General features: G+C 50.7%; 1 protein-coding gene across 1 annotated transcript; it reads right to left on the bottom strand.

The window, feature by feature from the left end:
• Window positions 1-161: 161 nt before the first annotated feature.
• LOC138423763 (liprin-alpha-1-like) lies at window positions 162-24,460 on the bottom strand. The gene is made up of 16 exons (XM_069560053.1): window positions 24,344-24,460; window positions 23,146-23,250; window positions 22,506-22,676; window positions 21,929-21,944; window positions 21,555-21,603; window positions 20,741-20,843; window positions 20,318-20,521; window positions 18,255-18,401; window positions 16,747-16,863; window positions 15,855-15,936; window positions 13,931-14,097; window positions 11,477-11,700; window positions 9,447-9,678; window positions 4,614-4,756; window positions 3,602-3,762; window positions 162-2,346 (listed from the first exon to the last, which is right to left on the bottom strand). The coding sequence occupies exons 1-16, from the start codon at window positions 24,458-24,460 to the stop codon at window positions 2,285-2,287; spliced, it is 2,100 nt and encodes a 699-aa protein (XP_069416154.1). The 3' UTR covers window positions 162-2,284.
• Window positions 24,461-24,943: the final 483 nt, after the last annotated feature.

Here is a 24,943-nt window from a genome sequence, read left to right as displayed (position 1 = left end):
TATTATGCAGCTGATCTCTCAGCAGACACAGATGGCACGTCTCTTTACATGTGTGTTCTGCCTTTCCTTGTACAATTCATTGTTAACATTCTGATTTTCTATTAATGTTTTGTGAACTTCCTGAATATGTGACAAAGTATGTACAGTCTACTTTTGAACTATTTCTTATCACAGTATTATTTATTGCTTTCTTTCAATAAAGGACTGAAGCAAAATTCCCACTGCCAATAAAGAGTGCTGAGGGTAAGCTGTACTCTCAATGAGAACAGACCAGAGCTGGTTATGGGAGCCCATGTCATCACACGGACATTCTGTTAAGAGAAACGGATGGATACAATGGCAAGGCTAGAAGGTGGAAGTATTGGTGTCCCCAAAGGACGATCGACCTGGTATTCATGTCCTTGGCTCCGGAGACAAGGGACTCCATCACTTCAGCACCTGCGGGGACAGGGCCCCTCTGCTGCTGAGGCGTGGGCAGCAGGCCGAGGGTGGGAACAAAGTGCAGGTGTCGAGGCTCACCGTGGATCCCAGGGCGGGGAGGCCGAGGGCAACCCTGACGTGGACCCGAAAGATGCACTAGGGAGTGTACGTGTGCACACTTGTGTGTGGGAGCTTTTCATGTTATTTTAGTCAACAGTCTTTATTATTCATATATCCATAGAAACAAGAATGTAGCAGGGGAGGTGGGAGGGAGATTCAAGAGGGAGGGGACACACGTACACCTATGGCTAATTCATGTTGCTGTCCGGCAGAAATCAAACCGATATTGCACAGCAATTATGCTTCAGAAAAAAAGAACATAGCAAGGTGGTCAGGAAGTATGAAACAAAGATTTCTCATAGAGATTTATAATCACAACTCTGTGTACATCTGGGAGCAGGCTGCCCACCACCATCAGACCTTCCCACCAGCATCAGACGTTTAACCCCCAGCATCAGGCCTTAGTCGAGCATCAGGACCTCCCCCAGCATCAGACCCTAGTCCAGCATCAGGACCTCCCCCAGCATCAGACCCTAGTCCAGCGTCAGATGTTCCGCCCCCAGCATCAGGCCCTCCCCCAGCATCAGGGCCCTCCCCCAGCATAAGGCCCTCCCCCAGCATCAGGCCCTCCCCCAGTATCAGGCCCTCCCCCAGCATCAGGCCTTAGTCCAGCATCCGGGCCCTCCTCCAACAACAGGCCCTACCCAGCATCAGGCCTTCCTCCAGCATCAGGCCCTAGTCTAGCATCAGACATTCCCCCAGCATCAGACCCTAGTCCAGCATCAGATGTTCTGCCCCCAGCATCAGGGCCTCCCCCAGCATCAGGCCCTCCTCCAGCATCAGGCCCTCCCCCAGCAACAGCCCTACCCAGCATCAAGCCCTCCCCCAGCATCAGGGCCCTCCCCCAGCATCAGGCCCTCCCCCAGCATCAGGGCCCTCCTCCAGCATCAGGCCCTAGTCCAGCATCAGGCCCTCCCCCACCATCAGGCGCGGCAGCCCCACTTGTCTGACGCTCCTGAGCACACTTAGGCAGCCCCAGAGCAACAGGACAATAGTTCTTGCAGGATGTGCATCTTTAGGAATCACCTGCGGAGCAGCAGCAGCTGGGGTCTGTTTCAGGCCAAGGAGAGGCAAAGAAGAGGCATTTGTGCCAGAGGCAGCGGTGGGTGTGGGCACGTTCCCCAGCTCTGCTGCCTCCCGGAGGGGGCTTTGCTCTCCTGCTCTTCTCACATGCTCACTCCAGGGCCCCAGGGCTGTGTCCTTCCAGATTCACGGTCTCCTTGATATCTCAAGCCCAAGTCCTGAGTTGCGTCCCAGTCCGGCGTAGCAGAGGGCTGGGAACACCCAAGCTCAAGGGCTGAAAGGATCCCAGGGGGACAGCCGGGCCCCAGCAGGTGGCAGAGCAGGCGATGAGGGTGGCCGCCCACAGAGAGCCCCACAGCAGCACTGGAAGGAGAGCAGGGATGCCTTAGCTCACCTGGGGACGCTGCCTGGCCTCAGCACTCAGATGTCACCCCCAGCAGCTCTGGGGACACAGGAAGCCGGTGAGTGACACCACGCCACTCAGGCCGTGTGGGTGGGCACTGCTGACCATGGCCTCGGTTTTTGTTCCGGTTCCAACTGTCCCTCCAAGGGCTGGCGGGCTCCTCCTCCGAATGGCACAGATATTTTCTTTGTGGGTGAACACATCCCGGCTTGTTTCTGTTGGCACTGTTGTTGCTCTTCGTGTGTTTTCCTCTTTTCATCCTGTGCTTGCTGCTCTTCTAGTTTAACTTAGGAGCAGCCCCCTTATTTTCTGCATTTCCTAGTTGTCAGCGTTCCCTGGGGCTTTCCAGGTGGCGCTAGCGGTAAACATCCTGCCTGCCACTACAAGAGATAACGAGAAATGTGGGTTCGATCCCTGGGCTGAGAAGATGCCCTGGAGAAGGGCATGGCAACCCACTCCAGTATTCTGGCCTGGAGAATCCCATGGACAGAGGAGCTCCTGGGCTTCAGTCCCTGGGGTCACAAAGAGTCAGACACGACTGAAGCAGTTTAGCACACATGCAGGTTTTAGTTCAGTCACTCAGTTGTGTCCAGCTCTTTGCTGCTCCGTGGACTGCAGCACTCCAGGCTTTGCTGTAAGTCACTGTCTCCTGGAGTTTGCTCAAACTCATGTCCATCGAATCAGTGATGCCATAGAACCATCTCATTCCTGCTGCATCCACCAGAGAGGTGGCTGGGGCTCGGCAAAGTGCATGGTCCCACTGCGTGGATGTGAACCTGCCCTCACCACTGCCTCACCGCGCGACCATCACTGTCTCCTCCCCTGTAAATCGGGAGGTGGCAGCACCTGCTTGGTAAGGGGCACACACAGCATCTGGTATACAATCAATGCACCATCCAGCTCAGTGTTGTATTTACTAACAAGAGGGATAGCACTGAATAATCTGCTCCTTTTTCTCTCTTCTCCCTTCACTGTGCTCCAGACCACATTGTTTTACTCACCCTGTAAATCCCACACCCAGCAAAAAGAAGACACTCAACAAATATCTGGCTGAAGAGGCAGGGACATACCCTGTCCTTAAGGAGATGAAGCGGAGAGAGACGGGGGCCTGATGATAACACTGTGTGATGAGGAAACCCCAGGAGGACCTGCGTGGCTGTGGGCTGGGGTGGGGGGCATGGGCAGAACCCCTCATGAGCTCCTGGGTTGGGGAAAGTGGCAGGAAGGAGGGGATGCTGTTCCTTGTGGGGTGCCCACAGATCGTACCTCACTCCTCTCTGATGAGCACTTAGGCCGTTTCCAAACACTTGTCACTGTTCTGGAGGAAACAGTCATTGCCCGGCTCCTACTCAATCCGTTTCGTAGAATACGTTTCTCATCGGAGTAAGCATCTGCTTTACTCATTCCATGCTCCGTTCATCCACCCATCCAGCCAGCCCTCTGTTCATCCACCCGTCCACCCATCCACTCATCAACTGATCTGATCATCTCGGACCCTAGAGAAGACAGACGCCTCCTCCACTCCTCCCAGAAGGACACCTAGCATGAGTGACAGGAGCCTCATGGGGACAGCGGGGGAGACACAGAAGGGACATACACGCAGACCCTCCTCCCTCTGAACGGTGAAGCACCCACCTGGTCCTAACGCCTCCTTGCTGGTGTGTCCAGGCCGGCCCTTTTCCTTCTTGCCAAACCAACGACCGATGGAAGACTTGATGCCCTTCTTCTTTGGGGCTTTCTGGCTGCTGTTGCTGTTGCTGGGGTTGCCCCCGGGACCGTCCTGAGAGCCTGTCGCACTTCAGGGAGAGAAAATGACCTTTACCAGGCACCCTTGTGCAAACACACACCCCTCCATAAGACCTACTGATAGATCCGGCCACCCAGCAACACCCACGCCTCAACCTCGCAGCAGACAGTGGAGTCTCCTTCACCACCCACACTCCACACGAGCGATGCAGGCTTCCGGCCACAACCAATGGCCCAGGAAGCTGAGATTCTCTGACTGGAGCCCTCCCCCAAGGAGGGAGGTCTTCACTCCAGACGAGCTGGTGCAGAGGGCGCCCTGACCCTCCCTCAGGGTCTCTGCTGGGCAGGTGACGACGCTCCCAGAGAAGGCGAGCTCCCCAGTTCTGGGCAGTTCCCCCCGCCTCCTGCAGGGTGACCGTCCTCGGCCGTGGCAGGAGAGTGATGGTCACTGTGCAGGGCTGCTGGGCAGGTGACCACATGTGCCCTCCATCGAGTGCTGCCTGGCTCACGACGGGAGCTCAGCAGGTGGGGGTCTGAATGAGAACAGTGTCAGTCACAGGAGGGGACAGACAGTCTCCTGAGAGGAGACCCCTGGGGAAGAGGGAGGGACCCTCAAGAGCAAAGCCGAGAGGCATGGAGCCGTAACCATCAGGAACTCGCCCCAGGCCTGGCAGACCTCTAGCAAGAGCAGGAAGAGACCTCCCACAGGAGTCGACACGTAGAGACAGATGTTTTCTAAAATCACTGAGGTCACTGAGCTCTTCTCCCCCAGCACCTGAAGTTCACCACTAAACACAGGCACCGAATCCAGTGGGATTCCTTTACAACCCTCCTTGCAACTCTTTCAAGACAAGAGGCACAGGGCTCCTGAAACTGACGACGAGGCGAGCAGGCCCCTTACTTGCGGGCGTCCCTGATGTCCTCGTCGCTGGCTGTGCGCAGTGAGCCCGTGAGCCGGTCCAGCCGAAAGGACCGCAGCGAGGCGGAGGTCGAGGTTTCACATTTGATGGTGTCATCTTCTACCTCTTCCTGTATAGCTGGCAGCTGAGGGAGTGAGGTAAGTGTAAAATTGGCTAACAATAGACTGTGTTGAAAAAGGCTATCACACAGGCTTTACATTATAACCAGAAACTTACTTGAAAATATATTAGCTATGCTATCCGCCAAATACAAAAAAAAGCCTTGTTCCAACTTAATGCCATCTTAAAGGACTGTTTGTTCATGAGAAGCTGGGCCGTGGAGCAGCGAGAGCACCCCACTGAGTGCAGAGACCCCGGACGGGAGCCTCCCTGCAGCCGGGCTCTGCACTCCCTGAAATCCAGCGACCAGATGGCCCTGCCAGGCAGGACAGCAGAGCCACGCCAGCACCGAGAACCCTGCATGGCATGAACTGCCCTGATGAAAGGACTGTGCTCATCGTCAGATGCTGCTCGGAGGCACCACTAGCGAGAGTAAGAAACCTCTTAGCAAAGCCGTCCAGACCTTTCTATTTGAAGGAGAAAAGGAAACAGCTTGTACCACCACCCAAGATCATTTGTAGTGATGACGCAGGTTACTGAACCCATGACAAGTCAAACACAGAAAAGGTACCTAAGCCCTCCATGCGAACACCATGTGTCTGGCTTGTATTTCTCAGTAACATACAGACCGGGGGCTACACACTGAAGTGCTTACATCCAGTTTGAGTGTCATTTGTTCCCTGGGGTTTACATAAAGCTCTCCTAGGTCTTCACTAAGAAATAATCTTGTATCAACCTAGAGGGGTGGGCTGGGGAGGGAGATGGGAGGGAGGTTCGAAAAGGAAGGGATGTACGTGTACCTATGGATGGTTCATGTTGAGGTTTGACAGAAAAGAACAAAATTCTGTAAAGCAATTTTCCTTCCATTAAAAAATAAACTAAAGAAAAGAAAAAGATGATCTCGCCTGGACTCCCAGCTCTTCCGCTAGTCCTGGGTCTGAAGATAGGAAAGACACTGGTGGCAACAGTGTGGGGAACAGATGAACCCCTCAGGGTCCAGACAGGTCTCACTTATACATTTGGGTGTGTGGTTAAGCAGGGGAGCTTTGAGGAAACATGCATGGCAAGTATTTTTATAAACAATGAGCGTGTTGTTTTAACCAACTAACCAGTCCTTTTTTAATGGGATTCTGTAAAGAACACTGGTCCCGTGCAGCCCCACAGGAGCTTGGTGACAACAAAGTGACTTAGTGCAAAATACAGCTGAACTCATTTAACAGCAGCTGGATAAACTGGGCACCCTCCCCTGACCTCTACCAAGAAACCTCAGACAACAAAAGGCTACAAAGGCTAGAAATTATCCACATGGAACTGAACGGGGATCAATCTCAAATTCAAGTGAAAATAAGCACTTACAAAATTCAGAAAACAACAAAGAACAGAGCAGGGAAGTGACACACCTGGGTTGACTATGGACTCAGTGGAGACAAACACCTGCCTTAGAGTCAGGGGCCACGGCCACCCCTTCCCCCGGGCCTCCTCCTAAGGAAGGCTCTGGGTCCACAGCCTGGCCGCCCTCCCCCAGGATGGGAGCCGCCCCACTGGTGCCCACATGACTAGGATGGGCAGTGCCGTGTCCTCACTTACCAGGAGGGCAAAGCAGGCCACAGAGCAGGCGAGCGGCACACCCAGGGCACCAACCCCAGGGTGATGGCGCTGCTCTGCTGTGCCCAGCAGAAGGGCTCCCGGGCACTGAGCTGCCTGAACTGGAGCACGGCTGCCCGAGTCCTGCAGGAAGGCCCCAGGAGTGCTCCATTAGCGGGCTGGGAGTGGGAGAGGGACAAGGAAGGCCAGCCCTCGGGGCACTGGACTCCAACAACAGGGGCTCAACCAAGTGACCAAAGGGGAGAAGCAGCGAGCTCCCTCCTGATGCTCCCTCCATCAGGGATGCCGTGATGGACACGAGAACCTCTGGAGCAAAGCGGGCTGGATGGCACCACAGGCTCTGATCAGACCAGTCCGAACCACACTGCTGGGTGTGGGAGCCTGAGCACGGTGCTCGACCTCTCTAAGCCTCAGTGTCCCTGTCTGCTGAATAGGGATAACAACAGCCTGGACCTCACCTGGCGTCTGCGGGATTAGATGACAGACTCGGAAAGCACTCGACACGGTGCCTGGCACACAGAGTCTCCTGCACACTGCTACCCACCGTCATTAAATTGGCTTCCCCCAAATCTAACTTCTATGGCTCTGATTCAGTTTTTTGTTTAAAAAAAAACTCTAAGCGGAAATTCCACGGTGGTCCAGACGTTAGGACTTGGCACTTTCACTGCCAGGACACTGGTCTGATCCCTGGTTGGGGAATTAAGATCCCATAAGCTGTGCACCATGGCCAAAAAAATAAGTAAAGAAAAATTTTAAAATAGTAAATAATACTGTGTCTATTATAAATAAGCATGAGATGATTAGAAGGCAAACAAGTGGGAGACCGGCAAACTGTTACAATTGTCCCAACAAATGACCTATTTCCAACAGAACCCTCAGCACCCAGTGGTGGGTGAGTTTCATTACTTCCATTAAAATGTCAATTATTCACCAGTACATAACCACACAGTGTTCATTCATGTAAAATGATAAGGACTCTCTAATACTTCACAGAGAAACAGAGGCATGCTAAATTACTAAATAGTTTACCTTTCAACAATGCTTCCTTAAATCACTAGGCTGATAGATGCATGCAAAGAAATGAAGAGAAACCAGATTTCTTGCGACTTTGAAGCTAAAAATTCAAGAATCAGTACAGACAAACACAGTATACCAAAAATGATGGCAAACATATAAGTGAGATGAACATTTAGAGAACATGTAACTGGAAACAGAACATTTCTTTGGACCACAGAAATTAAATAAGCTATTCAAGATTTACTAGAGAAACACTATAAATTATTACTCAGGAAGATACAATTCTATTACAACCTCATGATCTATTAAAGCACAGCATTCTGTACAATAAAGGCCCTTAACAGTTGTCTATTCTCAGCCAAACTTCTCTATAAGTTAGTTTCTCTTCATAGAAAACATGTTATACTTTAAAATAGTAATTTACCTGGTGAGGAAGTTACCATAATACCTATTTGAACACTGAACAAATCGAACCATCTATTGGACATTAACACAAAATTCTTACCTAGAATTTGATTTAAAAGTTCTCAAAATGAATGTATTAAAGCAGGTTCCCTGTGAAAATATGTAAGAAAGAAAGCTAGCATAATAGCAGGTGCAGTCTTTACATTTTATTAACCATAGAAGATGCTTTTTAAAGAGTCTAGCAGAGACATTAACTGTGCAAAAGCTGATGAGATTTATAGTCTTAAAAACAAGCACCAACACAGAAAGGATTTTGTGTCAAAAGTCCATTAATTCTACACTGAAGAAGATCATTTCTTTAGGTAAGGATAATCTCATTTATGAATGACACATGATATGCGGTTTAGGATCCATCTGCATTACGCTTGTAACTGCATAGTGCTATGCTAATTCAAACTTACTGCTATGGGGGAAAACACCATTTGATGAGACATGAAGACAAAGCACAAACCCGACTAAGGGGACACCTGCTGTGGACCACAGCGCTGCTATGACCAGAGCAGGTGGGAGGACGGGGAAGGGGAGACGGATGGGTCAGCTGCAGCCTCGGGGGCGAGGCGGGGCAGTGGTGGGAAGCTGGGGTCTGGATTGACAACCACTGAGCAGACAACAGGATGAGCCAGGAAATCAAAACCACTGATGAAAGCAGACACACCGTCAGAGAACTCCAACAGCAGGACAAAATATACAGAACTGTTCTTTTACAAACACTCGGAAAGAAATCAATCGTGAAACTACAGAGAAATCGTCACAGAATTTTAAATATCAACTAATTAGCCAACGAAGCAAATTATAAAAAGTGTCTCCAAAGACCACAAAATGGACTAGTTACCACTTCACATGCCGCTAAATGATTCACAGTTAATTTAATTATATGCCGACTAACAATGCAGCTAACATGAAACGGGTGGTAACCAAAAAAAAGTGAAAATACAAGCGCAGTTACAAAGCAGAGTGTTGTAAACATGAGTTCATGGGGTAAACAGCAATGCACTCACAAAACCTAAGCTAAACATGGAAGAAAGCTGGAACTTGTGCTTTAGAGCCGCACACTCTGTCACCAAAAGCCCTAGGTCGTCATCCCGTTTTCAGACTCGGAAGAGTGAGGAAGCTAGACTTCTTCACTGGGGCCCTGGGGCAGCGGGCTTTTAACCTGGTTTCACACGCAGAGCTGGCCTGAGCGCGCGGCCAGGCCCATCAGCGAGCAGACCAGTTGAGATTCCTAAGCCAGGGGTCTAAATATCAAGACTCATTTGTCGCTGTGTGATTATGGAATGATTTCTCTCAGTCGTGTCCGACTCTTTGCGGCCCCATGGACAGTGGCCTACCAGGCTTCGCGGTCCATGGGATTTTCCAGGCAAGAATACCCGAGTGGGCTGCCATTTCCTTCTCCAGGGGATCTTCCCAACCCAGGGATCGAACCCGGGTCTCCTGCATTGCACACAGACGCTTTACCGTCTGAGGCACTAGGGAAGCCCGATTCAAGACTAGGCAGTTTTAAAAATCTTAGACCTCTGAGCGAGCAAATGTACCTGATTTTCTTCTGGGTAAAAAGAGAAAAAACAAACAAACAAAAGAAAACCAGTGTGCTCCGGGAGGGACGCGGCAGAGAGGAGGCAGACACATACCAGAGTCATGAAGCCCAGCTTGTCTTCTTCTGGCTCAGGGCTTTGCTGCCTCCTTTCGGGCATGGAGCGCCCTCTGCTGGGCGGGAAGGAGCCGGCATGCGAGGAGGCGGGATCCAGGTTGAGGGAGCTCGAGGAATTAAAGCGCCGAAGGTTGCTGAAGCTCCCACTGCCCACCCTGCTCTCAATCCCCTCTGCCCGCTGATCCGTGTTCTCCTTGTCTCTGTGGATGAACCTAAAACAGAATAAAATCATCACCTGCCTTTGTCAGCAGAGGAACATGTCTGGACAGCAAATGTGGGCTTGCATTCTGTGTCACGATTAGCAAATTCCAGGAAGAGTTGCTCAATTAACATCTCAGCAAAAAGGTTCAGCTTTCCCTCTTTGGAATATTCTCAAACTTAGAATTACTTATCATTGAGTCTTACAAAGTGGCCCCTCATCATTCACGTTTGATTTGACTTACTGACTCTAACATTCTGATGGGGCCTGGGTGGTGACTCTCCCTGTGAGGAGATACCTGAAGCTGACCACCTTTACCTTCCCTGCTCTCAGGGCAGAGATGCACGTGAGTGCCTCAGAGCTTTTCCACTGGGAATCCGGAACTCCGTATAACCAAAACAGCCATTCACGAGCAAGCTGGAGTTTCTACACACGTCTCCAGACCAGATGAAGTGCTGAGTTGCACTTTTCATTCTGTTTTAAGCTTGTGTATGTGCAAACGCATCACTTGATGAAGTTCTCCACCAGCTTTGTGTGAGTTTCTGGATTCAGGTCAATGTGCTGCATTGACCTAGAATTCACAGTTACTGCTCTTCTCCCCTAATGTGTCATGGATGATTTTATATACAGATTCAATGCATGATTATGCAAATAAAATGATTTTCCAATTAAAATACAAGATCCTTACAGGTAGTAAACTCTCCAGTTTCACTTCTACTTATACATCTTGAAAGTTTTTCACTGTTGACAAGTTGATGGACAGAATTTACCATTAACATCAAGTCAACTTGTTGCATAAGGAAAAATCATTTTTACCTGACAAGTTGCTCTAAAAATAAAAATATTAATACAGAAGTGTTCCAAATTTCCTACAGGGATGAGGAAAGACAATCTTTCTGAGCTTGTCTGTGCTCAAACACGGCCCACAAAGCAGTCTGTCTCAGCGTCAAAAGTACAGGCGGCACCATCTGCGTTTGCTGGTTGTGCCATTCACACCTGCCATTTCCCTGAGCCCCCGCACTCAACTGGCAGGAACGGGCACCTCGCCAGGGGTGACGGGATGAGAACAATCTGAGCAGCAGCTCTGCCAGGTCCTGTGCAGGGTCACCGGCCTGCGGCCACTCTGAACGTGGACTCGGGACAGGAGGCACAGCTGTGCGGGTGTGGCACCAGGCAGGCCTCGGGGCCCCAGCCACCCGGCTGCACCCAGACCCAGGGCCCCCTGCTCACCACGAGGAGGGCCTTTGGGTTCTATCCTGTTTTGTAAACTGTTCTAACTGCCAAGACTGGGTCTAAAGAAAACATTTTAAATATACTGATGAGATGAGAAAAACTCAAACACATGTCCTTGGGTCACTGTCTTACAACAAGCCAATCTTCACAGTGTATTAAGTTAAAAAGGAAAAGGCAGATCTGAGTGGGAATTTGCCAAGCCCAGAACCCCAGCTTTTCTGTTCCAGGTGGCTTTTCACCAGAAGGTAGAAGGCTCCGAGGGACACACGAGGGCGAACCCTCAGTGCTGGAGGGTGCACAGGCCACAGGGGACACTGCCTCGGCACCTCACCCACCTTGGGGCCCAGAGCTGAGGGGGGGACACCCCACAACGCCCCCCCACAGAGTGCTGACACCACACTGTGGACAGAATGCCCTGGCTGACTGAGCTCTATAATCAAGGGCAATCTCAGAACTGAAAATTCTCGAAGCAGACCTGAAGTCAGTTTTCTCACTATGGAACACTCAGACTTCTCTAAGCAGAAGACAGCTCCTCAGAGAAGCCGAGCCTCCGGGGAGCTGGGCTCAGGCACACCCACCAGATCTCTTCGTTGATCCTGTCCAGCTGCTTCTGAATCTTCCTGGCCGGAGTCTTGGCATCGGCCTCACCGCGGGGCGACAGCAGAGCGGGCATGCTGAAGAGGGTGACCCGGTCACCCTCGCCGTCTGACACGCCCTTGTCAGTCTCGAACAGCTGGCCAACGTTGGCCAGCACGCTGGCTTGCTGCTCGCGCTCCCAGTCCTGATCTTTCAGGGGCTGCACCTGGGCACGAGAGGACCAAGTCTCGTCAGCAACATTCTGGGCACCTCAAGTCTATCAGGAACTGAACACAATTTTACATGGAAGCCCTGACTTTGGACAAATGGGCCCTGCTTATGAGACACTGCCATCTCTTAAGCGAGCAGTACTGAAGAAACGGGCAGGAGGAGAATCCAGTTCCTAGATGGCCTGGTGACATTGAGGTCTCAGCGTGGATGGAAGGCAATCCTATGAGGTTATTCACAAGGGTGGGCTGATGGAGTCAGAGACAAAAACCGAAAATTACAAAATATATCCTTGCTTCCATCAGCCAGGCTGAAGGACAATTAGAAAATAAAACCCTTCAGCTCCGCAGCCGCTGGGTCCACCCCACCGGTCATCACTGGTACTAGTTCGCCGAGGAGTGCCGTCCTCGCGGGTTCCCAGCCCTCCGTTTTCCAGGCTGGTCTGAACACGCACAGACAGGAGTGAGCAGGGGCAGCCAGTGGATGGGAGGGCCAGCCTCCCGTGGCTCTCCTCTCAGGGCACAGGCCCTCGGGCTGTTCTGGGGATGGCCCCTCACACCGCAAGGGCGCCTCTGTCATCTGAGACGCATGCAAGAGTGCCTGCTGGGCCCCGTGCCGCCCTCCCGCTCTCACACCTCACACCCTTCTCTCCGCAAATCTCCCCCCTGCCCCACTCTCACCCAGGTCCTGCCTTGTTTTCCCAGACATGACCTCAAAGCAATGGAGGGGCAGCCTCGAGCTGCTGGCTTGCCGGCTCCCTGTCCCCCGCGGCCAGTACCTTCGCTTTCTGTCTTCGTCACGACCCCTCCCCAGGGCTGGGCCACCCCTTTTCCTGGCTCCAGGACCACCTGCCATCATTCCTGCTCCGCTCCAGTGAACTAGCTGCCTATGGGTTCACCCTCATCAGCCCGATCAGCACATCCTCTCCACTCTCTCGCCTTAAAATCGCACATTTTTGAACATTTTCATTCTGAGAAATTGTACTCTAGGTGTTCCATAGCAAATAGAAACACTCAGAACAATACTAACCCTTCTAAACCATAATGAATAAGAAGTTACATCTCAGGTGTAGAAAAGCTTCTGGAGGAAACATGGCAAGCCATTGACGACAACGAAGTCTATGGAGAGAAGCTGGACTTGGGCTCTGGGTTCGGGTGGTGGGGGACAGGACTCACTCTATTGCCCTCGCTCCTCTCATTGCTTTAGACTGTTTCCATGGACCTCACATGCATTCCTGGGCATTCCTCACATTCATTCCTCTACACCCCACTTCACTTCCTCACGGGGTAAAACAGGTCAAACGGCCAAGTTTCCGAGTCACTCGACTCAAACTGGCAGCTCTGTGCTGTCAGCCATGGCAGTCACTCGCCTTGTGCAGCACCCTGAGGATGTGACGCAGGCCGGTGCAAAGCTCGATGTGGAAATCACACAGATTTCAAGACTCGCAGTGAAAAAAGCATGTAAAGCAGCCCGCTCATTTTTAGGAAATTTTAGATTGTGTGTGTGGCTCCTATTATCTTTCTGACGGACAGCACTGTCCACGTGAAAGGCTCATGCTTTGTCTCAGCTTTCGGGTGAACCCAGAAAGGACTACTTAGAATTCTGAACCACACACAACGGCCACACACTCTAAATCCACCTATAATGCAAATCACATTCAATGTTCAAAACCAAAAACGCTATACACGTTACAGCAGTGGACTAGCCATAAGGAAAATGTAACTCCACTTCCGCTAAGCATCTGCAGTAACTGTAACAATGAACCCAGCTCAGTTCAGCTCTTAACACATTTCTAAAGGATTTAGAGATTTAAGGACCTTGTCATTTTGCATTTCTTCTAAATGCTTTTTTGCATTTTCAACTTCCCATAGGAGAGAATTCTGAAAAAGATACATACAGTGCTTTAGAGTCAATTCTTAACAGACGTTTCGTGGACTGCGGGATGGCTACTCTCCTGTCTGAAAGCATAAAGCACCTCGGGATGAAAGGCGGACCTCGCGCCCAGAGTGAAGTGTCGGCACGAAGCCAGATGACAACTGTTAACACTAACTTGTACACAGAAAAACTCCTCCTTCCCCGACTGATCTTCTAGATCCAAGGAGGCCAGGTCCCTGGGGTAAGTGAAACTGCTTTATACTTGCTTTCAGCTTTTGCAGTTCAGTGGTCACTCAGGAAACTGGCGCAGGTTTCACATGTAAAATTCAAACCGGAGACAAAACTATCCCCACCTCAGGGCCAGCCCACAGGTCAGGGTGAAGAGAGCTCTCTAGTGAGGTGTGGGTATCATCTTGGGTTTTGTGGGGGAAAAATGTGCCGCAGAACTTGTAGTGACCATGGGTCTCTCTCAGACAAGCGTCGCCCGAGCGCCGACCTCGGCGAAGGTTCTGGGCCTCGTCTTTAGGGCACCGGTGCAGCTGGGACAGGTTTTCCCTGAACCTCCACCAGACTGTTGCCCACTGAGCTGCTCTGATAGAAGTTCTCAGACATTTTCCAAAGCAAATAAAAAGAGAGATGGCTGGAGTTGGAACATGAGAATGCTTGCTTTTACTTGCTTCCATCTTTTCTATCACATTATATAAAAGATCCTGAACTAAACTTATTGATTTGGCTGCATCGGGCCTTAGCTGCATCATGCGCGATTCCTTTGATGTGATTGCCGCGTGGCACGTGGAATCGTAGCTCACCAACCAGGGATCGAACCTGCGTCCCTGACCTTGCAAGGCAGGCTCCCAGCCACTGGACTGCCAGCAAAGCCCCAGAAATAAACTTCTAAGAAAGAAACGAAGGGGTGAGGGTGGACCTAGAAGAATGTTCTAGCACAGCGGCTGGTAACATCGGGGCCACTGGTGATTCCGCTTCACTGATGCTTTCTGGAAGGGTTGTGGGCACACATCTATGTCTGTTCCTTTACACACTGCCTGTGGATGCTGTCACGCTTATTGACTAGCATGAAGGCATAAGGCATCAGCATTCAAATCTTTTTAAAGCAAAACAAAAGTTTACTTTGAATTGGCTTAGTCATAAACAGAATCCCAATCTCAACAGCTCTGAGCAGCAGTTCTGAAAGTAAGGAAGTGCACCCCTGATCAGGAGACACTGAGCCTCTCTGCTAAAGCAGAGAGGGAGCCTCACCGAGGTCTCATGATGGGAGTCAGAACCACAGCCCCTGGGAGCCCACATATGAGGCTCTGCAGTCCAGGCCCAAGAACACAGCTATGGTGGGGACAGTACTGACACCTGAGGCTGGACCTGGGATCCCCACTCCAGTTCCTGGATGGTCAGTACCACTGTGTGGCCAACCTTTCCGGGAAACCTCTCTTAGGGCTCTCTAATGCGAGCCTCCACCATCGCCCTTTCCTGGTGGGCCTTCTGTTGCAGCGCAACTACGGTTCTCCTCCTGCCTAGGAGCAGCCATCCTACACACATACCCCACGTCTGGACCAGCAGTTTGGCATGTGGGACTCCAGCGCCACGTCCGAGGCAAGCACCTCCACACCTGGGCACCATGCCTTCCGTTTCACGGGCCTCGGGCTGGCTCCCTTAGGTTTGAGGGCCACTCGTAAGGTCCAACTGTATGCTGAGCAGCTCCCCAGCCTGGCTGGTCAGAGCAACAAGCGTCCTCCTTGAACGTGGGGACCCCCTGGCCCCTGCCCACCACCTACGAGAGACCACATCTGGCCCTGCTCCCGAGGTTGGGTCCCTGGAGCAGCAGACAGGGCCACACACGCACACTGGACGGCAGAGACAGGAGCAGCGGAGAAAGGCAGCGCCGGCCCCGCCCAGCCGCGTCTCTGGCCCACAGGCCCCTCTCCTCCATGCTGCTGGGTCTCTCTCCCGCCTGTCGGCCAAGAACAGCGTCAGCTCCGCTCGCAGCGACCCTGTCCTGATGGTACGCGGGCTGTGACCCCAGGGGCGGCAAGCGGGCCATGCTCTGTGCAGACCACTGGCCCCGGGCTCGCGGGGGGCACACCCGCACGCCTGCTCACGCAGCCAGCGCAGCTTCATGTGTGACACGTGGGTGACGGAGGGTGCTGGTGACCGGCTCGTGAGAGGAGAGGTGCTCCCCTGGCCCCAGGCCCCCTCCTCAGACTGCCTGGCGCAAGCCAGCGCGGGCAGCAGGCAGTGGCAAGCACGGGACACACGAGGGCACACGTTCTTCCTTCCTAAGCTGGGAGGTAAGTTCCAAAAGTTTCGCCTCCTTAGTGGCAGAGCTTCCGGAAGACAAATGTTCAGACTGCAAGGCCCACCTGGGACAGACAGCAAAGATGCCAGGGGAGAGAGGAAACCAACCCTTGAGGGGAAGCTCACAGGCAGGAGGGCGCCCCCTGGCGGCTGTTAGTGACCCTGCTCGGGGAGGGTTTGCGAGCACAGGGTACCACCCTCCTCTGGAAACTGGCCGGCCCCTCAGGTGCTCCCTGAGCTCCAGGCAACTCTCCAACAGCCAGGCCAGCACAGGCCCGGCACGCCTCTCCATGCCCAGCCAGTGCCCACCAGCAGTGCAAGGCAACACCTATCCCACCAGAAGGATGGGGTGGCTGGCTGGCTGTGGGCACCATATCCCCAGCAGCGCCACGTCTCCTGGACGTGGCCTCTCACCCTCAGGCTCCTGGGGACTGCAAGCTGGGAGTGGGGCCCTGGGTCTGCACCGTGCCCTGCTGTGACTTATTCAACAATATATAAATAAAGAGTTAAAACTGTGTTCATGACAGAGCTATTTTGGCCATCTCTTAACGAGAATGGGATCTTTTTCGTTCTTTATCCTTCTAGGCTTTGAGTTGCTGACTGAACTCTGAGCAGCAGTGACTCGGAGCTGAAGCATCCTGGGGACACACAGAGCACAGGACAAAACTGCAGGGAAGTTAACGCAGGGATGACACGGGAGCGGGGACTGTCTGACACTCAGGGAGCGCTCCCATCGCAGACGGGCAGCACGACCCCCGCGTCTGCGCTCCTTTGTGGACTGAGCAGCACGGGGAGGGGCACAGTGGGACAGCAAGGGAACAGGCCCTCCCCGCGCCCGTCCCCCTGGGACCAAGAGCAGCACCTTGGAGAGCACAGCCACCGGCTGAGCCAGCTCAGCCACCACTTCTGTCAGCATCTGCTGCAGCTTCTGCTCTGCCAGCTCCAGGCACTCCTGCAGCTGTCGGTCTTTATCCTCCTTCTACAAAGGGAGAGCAGAACATCAAAACGGGTCAAGCGGTGCAGCCTCTGCCGTTGTTAGTAAGCTGAGACAAAACCTAAATGCATGAGTCTACAGGATTATTTCTGTTTCGGAAGCCGCGTCAGGGTAATTTTTCTCTCAGTGTTCCTGGGCTTGGTCTCAGTGGGCAGAACACCTCCTGCCAGAGTATTTGCTTTTCCAAACGTCTCCAAAGAAGTCTTAAAAAAAAAAGTTCTTATATATTAAAGAAGATCAGGTTTCTGTAGAAGCTTATTCATTCCTATTGATAAGTTAAGGGTCAGTACTGACCCTTCTTAAAACATCACCAGAATCATCATTTGAAGGGAACCCTACTGACCGCAGACGGCCATCAGCTTGTAAGCCAAAATATGGCTTTCATCTCCTCTGAAATACAGACCTGATCAGAGTGTGCCTGGGGAAATGCCAGTCAACTAATATTTGTAAATGCATGATTATTCTTTTAACAGATCTTCTTACTCAGAAAACTTGCAGTGTATAACTTTTAGACAGATTCTTTTTTGAAAAAGAAAAAAAAAATGAAATGATCTATATGCTTGGTTTCCTGAGAGGTTAGCATTTATTTCTAAGCAGCTTTCTTATTTTTTCTGTATGTGTATTACTCTATGTACATACATAAACAATAAGATGTGCTTTAAAACCCTCAGAAAACAACAGCATATGGTACGTAGTATTTTCTGATCTGCCTTTTACAGCCATTATTTTGTATATCGCAATGCTCTTAATTAGCATTCCGCATCATACATTTCAATGGCTTTCTAGTATTTTATATTTGTAGTGGGGCCAATGATACACTTTGTCACACACCAGACTGACTCACTTTGTTTTGGAGAAGCCAGATTTGGTTTTCCTGATTAAGTCCTGATTCAGTGAGACCACACAGGAACAGGAGCAAGTAAAGCTCACCAAACCACAGGAAGTACAAACCCTAATCAGACTGGAGCTCTAGCCCTGCCTGTTGTCACAGTGACCCCAGTTCCCAACAGGCAGCCAGCTGCTGTGAAGTTCCCTGCTGCTCTCTGCTCTTTCAGTAAAAATGCTAACAAGCCAACAGATTCAAGTCAAGTAAAACAAGAGTCAGGAGTGGAATTCCACAAAATGGTTAACCCAAATCCCAAATAATTCAAACCTCGAAGTTGCAGTCACCTTCAATTTTAAAAAACGTATTTCCTTTCAGTACAGCTGATTTATCATGATGTACATCCACACTTTTGAACGCAGTGTTTTAGGGTCATAAGAACTTTACACTGGGACTTGATTTCCAACATGGGAGTCACATGAAAAGGTCTTTACCTTCCTTCCTCTGTATTCACTACTACAGAAGTCAGACACAGTTCAGGAAAAGCTATTACCTGTCGATGCATAGAATCCTTATTTGCGATTTCATTTTCAAGTTTATCATGGAGGTTGTGCACAGAGATGGCTTTGCGCTGTGCAGCGAGGTAGCGTTTCTCAAGTGTAGTGATTCTCTTCTCCATGTCCTCCTTCTGGGCCATAGCCTACACCAGGCATTGCAGAGGAGAAAAGGTAAGTCATTATCATAGAATACTCCAATACACTTAAGAGTAAAAAAGCGAGACTAAATCCTAAGTTTCAAATCAAACATAAAATTAGCGTCCTCAAAATTAAAGTCCTAGACATGGCAGTTTTCTGAGATGTGAGCAAAAACGCGCCTACCTCAAATGTCGCATTTGCCGTGATGGCACCCATCTGTCTTAACGTCTGTCTGGCCACTCGATTTACCAAGCTTCTTTTCTACATCAGAAACCCAACCAGCAAATAAAAAGTACACTAAACTACTCTGTCATTGCAAGAATTCCAGGAGGGAAGGTATCTGGCATGAAATGAGGATCTCTGTCTCCTACACCATACAGGCGGGCTTGACCCAGAACAGGGAGGGACCTTCAACAGATCCTACAGGGAGCTCTGAGGCTCATTCCTCAGGTAAAAGTTGGAAAAATCTCATGCAATTTCCTCAAAATTAAATAAGAATATTAATGAGTAGAAACAGTAGTCAAAGTGTTACACAACTGGGAGCAGCCTTCTCAAGCCTAGTTCTTCTCAAGCAGTTACACCCCATGTAGGAAATGCTCAAACCAGGAGCAGAGCTTGCTGCTGATGCGACTCCTGTCCACCGACTCAAAATCCATTTCAGGTCCCTCCATGCTCACTAAGTAAGCGATGTTGTCCTAACATTAAAAGTGAAAGGTCTTAAAAACGCTTTTTCCAGAATTCTCTGTGTATTAATCTCTGCCACCTAATCTCCTCCTGTTGCCAAAGAGTAGTGTGAACACGTTATACAAACATGTGCAAATATTTCTGTATTGAGTTCTCAGACAGATTACTCACACCGAGCTACTAAACAAGTACACCTGCTGTACCACATGTTGGAGGGGTGCACTCTGAGACGGTCTCACGGGGGAGGGGTGTGGCAGGGTGGGCGCTGTCTGTCTGCGCAGAGAGGAGAGGCGAGGCTCACAGGAGGAGGCCTGAGCCCCCAGCTCTCTTCTGTTTTCACAGTGACTGTTAGGGAGCTTCTCATAAATCACGACACCCGCAGACACGACCGCCAGAAACATCCTGATTCTGCATGGTTACACAGCACGGGCCTGAGGATCTGAGGGTGAGCAAACGCCACTCGACTTGTCTGACCGCTGGTATCACTGTCACACATCCTTTCAAGGAGTGGAACCTCAGAAAACTAGAGAAGATGTTCAGGCAAGCTGCCTCAGCAGAGCCCACACAGCATGTTCCCATCTCTCCGGGAGAGCAGGCTCCACAGATGTTCAGACTCATCTGAGTGAATCAGAAGGAAATTTCAGCATCATCGGGAATATATTCAGCAGGCAGGTAGGGGGATGAACTGGGAGACTGGGGTTGACATATATACACTACTGATACTATGCATCAAGTCAACAACGAGTAAGGACCTACTGAAAAGCACAGGGAACCTTACTCAGTGCTCTGTGGTGAAGTTAATGGGTAGGAAATCTAAAAGACAGGGATATTTGTGTGTGTGTGTGTATATATATATATATATGATTGGTTCACATTACTGTACAGCAGAAATTGACACAGCAGTGTAAGCACTATACTCCAATAAATGAATGAGTGGATGAATGAATTTTTAAAAAAGGAACACACTAGGCCCCCTAGAACTTGTGGAAATGAGGAGTCCACACCCAGGGTGCAGCACAGCGCTAGGACTGCCCTCATGTTGGTCCACTGCCAACGGACCGCCTGGACCAGGCCTCTTCTACCCCAGAGACCTCGATGCAGAGGCGGGAAGGCAGCCAGTGGCGGTCTCGCCAGTGCTCTGCTCTTGCTCACGCAGCCATGCCAAGGCTGAGATCACGGGGAGGACAAGGGACCCACATTCCGCCTCAGGACAACAGACACGTCCACTGTCACTCACGTCACGGACGTCCTGCTGTAATTTCACTTTCACTTCCTTGGACTTGAGGAGGTCCTTCCTGGCCGTGTCCAGGTCCTTCTCCAGCTCTGTTACGTGGGCAGAGAGGGCTGCCAGGCGGTCCCTCATCTCTCTCTGCTCCCGAGACTTCTTCTTGATGATTTCCTGGAGCTCGACCACCTGAGCCAGGTCTTCGTCGCGGGTTCTCTAAGGGGGAAAGAAACCTTAGACAGCCTTGTTTCGGGAGGGAGGGAACGCAGCACTTCCGGGAAATCGGTGAAGTCAAAACTGCCTTCTGCGCTCTGGGCTCACACGACCCTCACAGCCACTCAGACCTACATGGTGCATTGGTGAAAGGTCTCAACAGCCCCACACAGACTGGATAGTAAGACGAGAACCAGACAGAGAGTGAGACCGAGGACATGCCTTTCCATTGGCGCTTGGCATGTTTTCTTGCTTGTGATTTACATCAAGCACCCTGTCCATTAGTATCTTTTTCAGGTTATTCTTCTCTTTAAGAATCATCAGCGAAAACCAAAAAATTGCATCAGAATAAAGAAATAAGTAAAGACAGCAAAACTCCATTTGGAAAAACTCAACTCAAAACTGAAAATACAGCATAAAAAGAAAATACATGGTGATGCTATCCATCCCGAATAGAACCAGGTGATTCGAGTCAGAATTTGTCTCCTCCTGGACAAAGGTGTGCTTAAGAGATCCTGCAGCTCTGAGCCACAAGTCTAGTTTACTAGTCATTAAAATAACCCAGGTGGGCTGGTCCTCAACCAGAAAGATAAAGAACATCTGATGTCCACCACGAAAGCCTTCATACTTTTTTAAGATGAAAGGATACAAATGACAAACTCTTGGACTGCAAGGAGATCCAACCAGTCCATTCTGAAGATCAGCCCTGGGATTTCTTTGGAAGGAATGGAAGGAATGATGCTAAAGCTGAAACTCCAGTACCCTGGCCACCTCATGAGAAGACTTGACTATTGGAAAAGACTGATGCTGGGAGGGATTGGGGGCAGGAGGAGAAGGGGATGACCGAGGATGAGATGGCTGGATGGCATCACTGACTCGACGGACGTGAGTTTGAGTGAACTCCGGGAGATGGTGATGCACAGGGAGGCCTGGCGTGCTGCGATTTATGGGGTCACAAAGAGGCGGACACGACTGAGTGACTGAACTGAACTGAACTGAACTAACTGAAATTACACGATGAATGATCCAACTTACCTTGTTATGCGTGGCACCTAATTCTTCTAACAAACTACACCTTTCAAGTGCTCCTCGTGTGTTGATGTGTGTATATACGTGAGTGCACTTCTTAGTGTAAGCTGCTGCTGCTGCTGCTAAGTCGCTCCAGTCATGTCCGACTCTGTGGGACCCCATAGATGGCAGCCCACCAGGCTTCCCTGTCCCTGGGATTCTCCAGGCAAGAACACTGGAGTGGGTTGCCATTTCCTTCTCCAGTGCATGAAAGGGAAAAGTGAAAGTGAAGTCGCTCAGCAGCGTCCGACTCTTCGTGACCCCACGGATGGAAGCCTACCAGGCCCCTCCACCCATGGGATTTTCCAGGCAAGAGTACTGGAGTGGGTTGCCATTGTATACTCACCCTCACACGCGGCTACTATAACAGAATACATTTAATTTATTTCATTGATCCTAACATCAAAAAATCTGCTTATTAACAGCTTTAAATTCTAAGTTTGAGAGGGGAAAAAAAATGTTATCCTAAAATAATTCTGTGACTTAGTTTTTAATAGCAAATTGATATACAGAATGTAATAAATCCTGAGACATTTATACCAACTAATACTTTTTAACTGGCGGCTTCCCAGGTGGACCAATGGTAAAGAATCCACCTGGCAGTACAAGAGGGCAGGTTCAATTCTTGGGTCAGGACAATACCCTGGAGTAGATGATGGCCACCCACTCCAGTATTCTTGCCTGGGAAGTCCCAGGAAAAGAGGAGCATGGTGGGCTACAGTCCGCAGGGTCACAAAGACTCGGACATGACTGAGCATGTATGCAGGCAACACTTTTTAACCATATAAAACTCTGACTTCTTACAGAAAAAAAGTATTTACAAGAATTCAAGAAGCTCAAAAGTCAACTAGTTACATAAATACATGCATCATCCACCTAACAAGGCTGCAAGTGTACAAATCCAGGATGGCCGGGTGGCTGGTACCTTCTTGTCCAGGGCCTTGTGGTGCTCAAAGAGTATTTTCAGAGACTTGAGCACCTCCAGCTCGCTGGTCATGCCGGCTGGGGACTGCGCCTGCCACTTGCCCACCGTCGTCTGGAGGGATGGTGTATACCGGGAAACCAGGAACTCCAGGTGCTCCATCAGCAGCTGCAGGGCAGGGCCAAAGGAGCACCGTCAACCTCATGCTTGAATTCACGGCCGATAACCCCTCTCAGCCTCATGCTACAGCGGAAACATGCTAAGGCAAGTCGGAATCCTGCCAGTTCAGTCTAAAGTTAGAGTGGACTTCCCCAGTGGCCCAGTAGCTAAGACTCCACACTTCTGCAGGGGTCATGGGTTTTAATCCCTGGTCAGGGAACTAAGACCCCACACAAACTGTAGCATGGACAAAATTGTAAGTTAAGAGAATTCCCCCCTCAAATGTACTAAAATTATAGTAGCTCTCATCATAAATTTGAAGCAAAGTACGCGACTCCAAACTGATCTACCCTGGTCTGCTCAGTGGGAAGATGTGAAAAATGACTTGAAAACCAGACAGAGTTTAAAGACTGCAACACGGAGCCCAGCGGTGACCCCCGCGGGGCAAATGTCAACACGTGAGAATTCCCCTACTGACCCTGGTGTTATTCCGCTCTGCATTTAGCAGAGCTATTTCTTCTTCTCTTGCAAGAAGCTGTTCCCGGCATACATTGAGTTCCTCTTCCGTAGATGTTGCCAACTCCTAGAAAACAGTGAAATGAGTAAGTAACTAAATGCAAACACAAATTAAAAAGAGAGCGAGACTCTGAAGACTGACCCTGTCAAGTCTCTCCAGGCTCCACACAAAGGGTCTCCCTGCCCCTCCAGAGAAGAGGGGGTCCACTGACCCCAAGACCACACAGACCACCACAACTTAGACCGGCCTTCAGCCTCCACCTCGACCTGGCAGGCACGCGGCTGGGGAGAACCCGGAATCCAAGCCTGCCTTCTCAAGACCCAGGGAAGTCTGAGAAACTTCCCTAAACATAAACCTAACAACAAAGTGGATAAAGAGATTCTTAAACGACACACAGACAAGTGACCTAGAACCGCTGGGAAGAGTGAGGAAGAAAGGTAACATCTACAAGGCCATCAGGCTTTGGAGTGTTCCTCTGGGAAAAAGGCTGATGACACCCCAAGGCCATCTGTTAGCCTGACTCCATTGAAGTCACCCAGTCAGTCAATAAAATGGAGAAAATGTTAAATTCATGTTTTATGCATTTTATCACAATTTTCATGCACGCGGTGCCGTCCACGTGGTGAACTTGCTCAAACTGAACCACATGGAGTCTTTCATTCTTCTAGTTTTCTTTACACAAATAAAAAAATCCTGAGCTACATATCCCCTCCTACATACTGAGTATTCAGCACCTAGAACACTGCCAAACACTTGTTAAGAGGCATGTAGTAGACATGTGAAGCTATGAGGGTGTATGTTATACACATAAGCAGTAGGTACCCGTCATTAAGATACTGGACACACTGTTCTGTGCTTTGTAAGATGGGAGAGGTTAAGGGGCTTAGCCTTTCTGCTTCAAGGACTGACTCTAGAGCTCAATCCACGTGCCCCAGTGACTCCTCCAGACAGTGTTTCCCTTCTTGTGGGGCCCCTGCCCGTCCTCCACTCAGCCCCTGCACAACCACTTACAAGGTCAACCTGCTGGGGTCCATCTTGCCCAGAAGGCCAAAATGCCTGGCCGGCAGGGCCCACAACCATGCTAACAAAATGAAACACAACTCCAACGCTTCACCAGGTGAAGGCCAATCCGACGGGCCCAGCCCCCGGCTGCTCTCACCTCAGGCCGCTCTGCTTCCAGGACTTGGGCCGAGGCCAAGTTCTTCCTTGTCTTGGCCTTTGCCTTGGGGATGCAGCACTGGAAAAGCGCCCATAGGCGGGCCCTCCTGCGACCCATCCTCGCGGATGGGGGCAGCCCCCCACTCAGGGGCAACTGCTGTTTCACGGTTAGATACCTCAGCACCCGAGCTATCACCACGGTTCTCACACTACGACCACCACTATTCACACTACGACCACCGCTCTCACACACACCACTCTCACACACCACTCTCACACACTACTCACACACGACGCTCTCACACACCACTCTCAGATACACTGCTCTCACACTAGGACCACCACTCTCACACCACGAACATCAGCACTGCTGTCTCTAGAAGAAATGGCACGAAGGCTCTGCCTCCAGCACGTCTCCCGGGAGCCTGGCACCTGGAACCCACTCAGTCACAAGGGGCTCCGTGGTAACAGGGGGGCTGGGCTCAGGCCCACCATCAAGGGTGCAGAGAGGGGGGAGGGGCTGCCAAAAAGATGACAGATGAGTGTGGGGTGCAGGAGAAGGAAGGCTGTGCCCACAGCTCAGGCCCACCATCAAACATGA

The sequence above is a fragment of the Ovis canadensis genome, chromosome 18 (assembly GCF_042477335.2).
Source record: "Ovis canadensis isolate MfBH-ARS-UI-01 breed Bighorn chromosome 18, ARS-UI_OviCan_v2, whole genome shotgun sequence".
NCBI lineage: Eukaryota > Metazoa > Chordata > Mammalia > Artiodactyla > Bovidae > Ovis > Ovis canadensis.
Note: the sequence above shows the minus strand (reverse complement) of the source record. Positions and strands in the feature narration are given on the sequence as shown.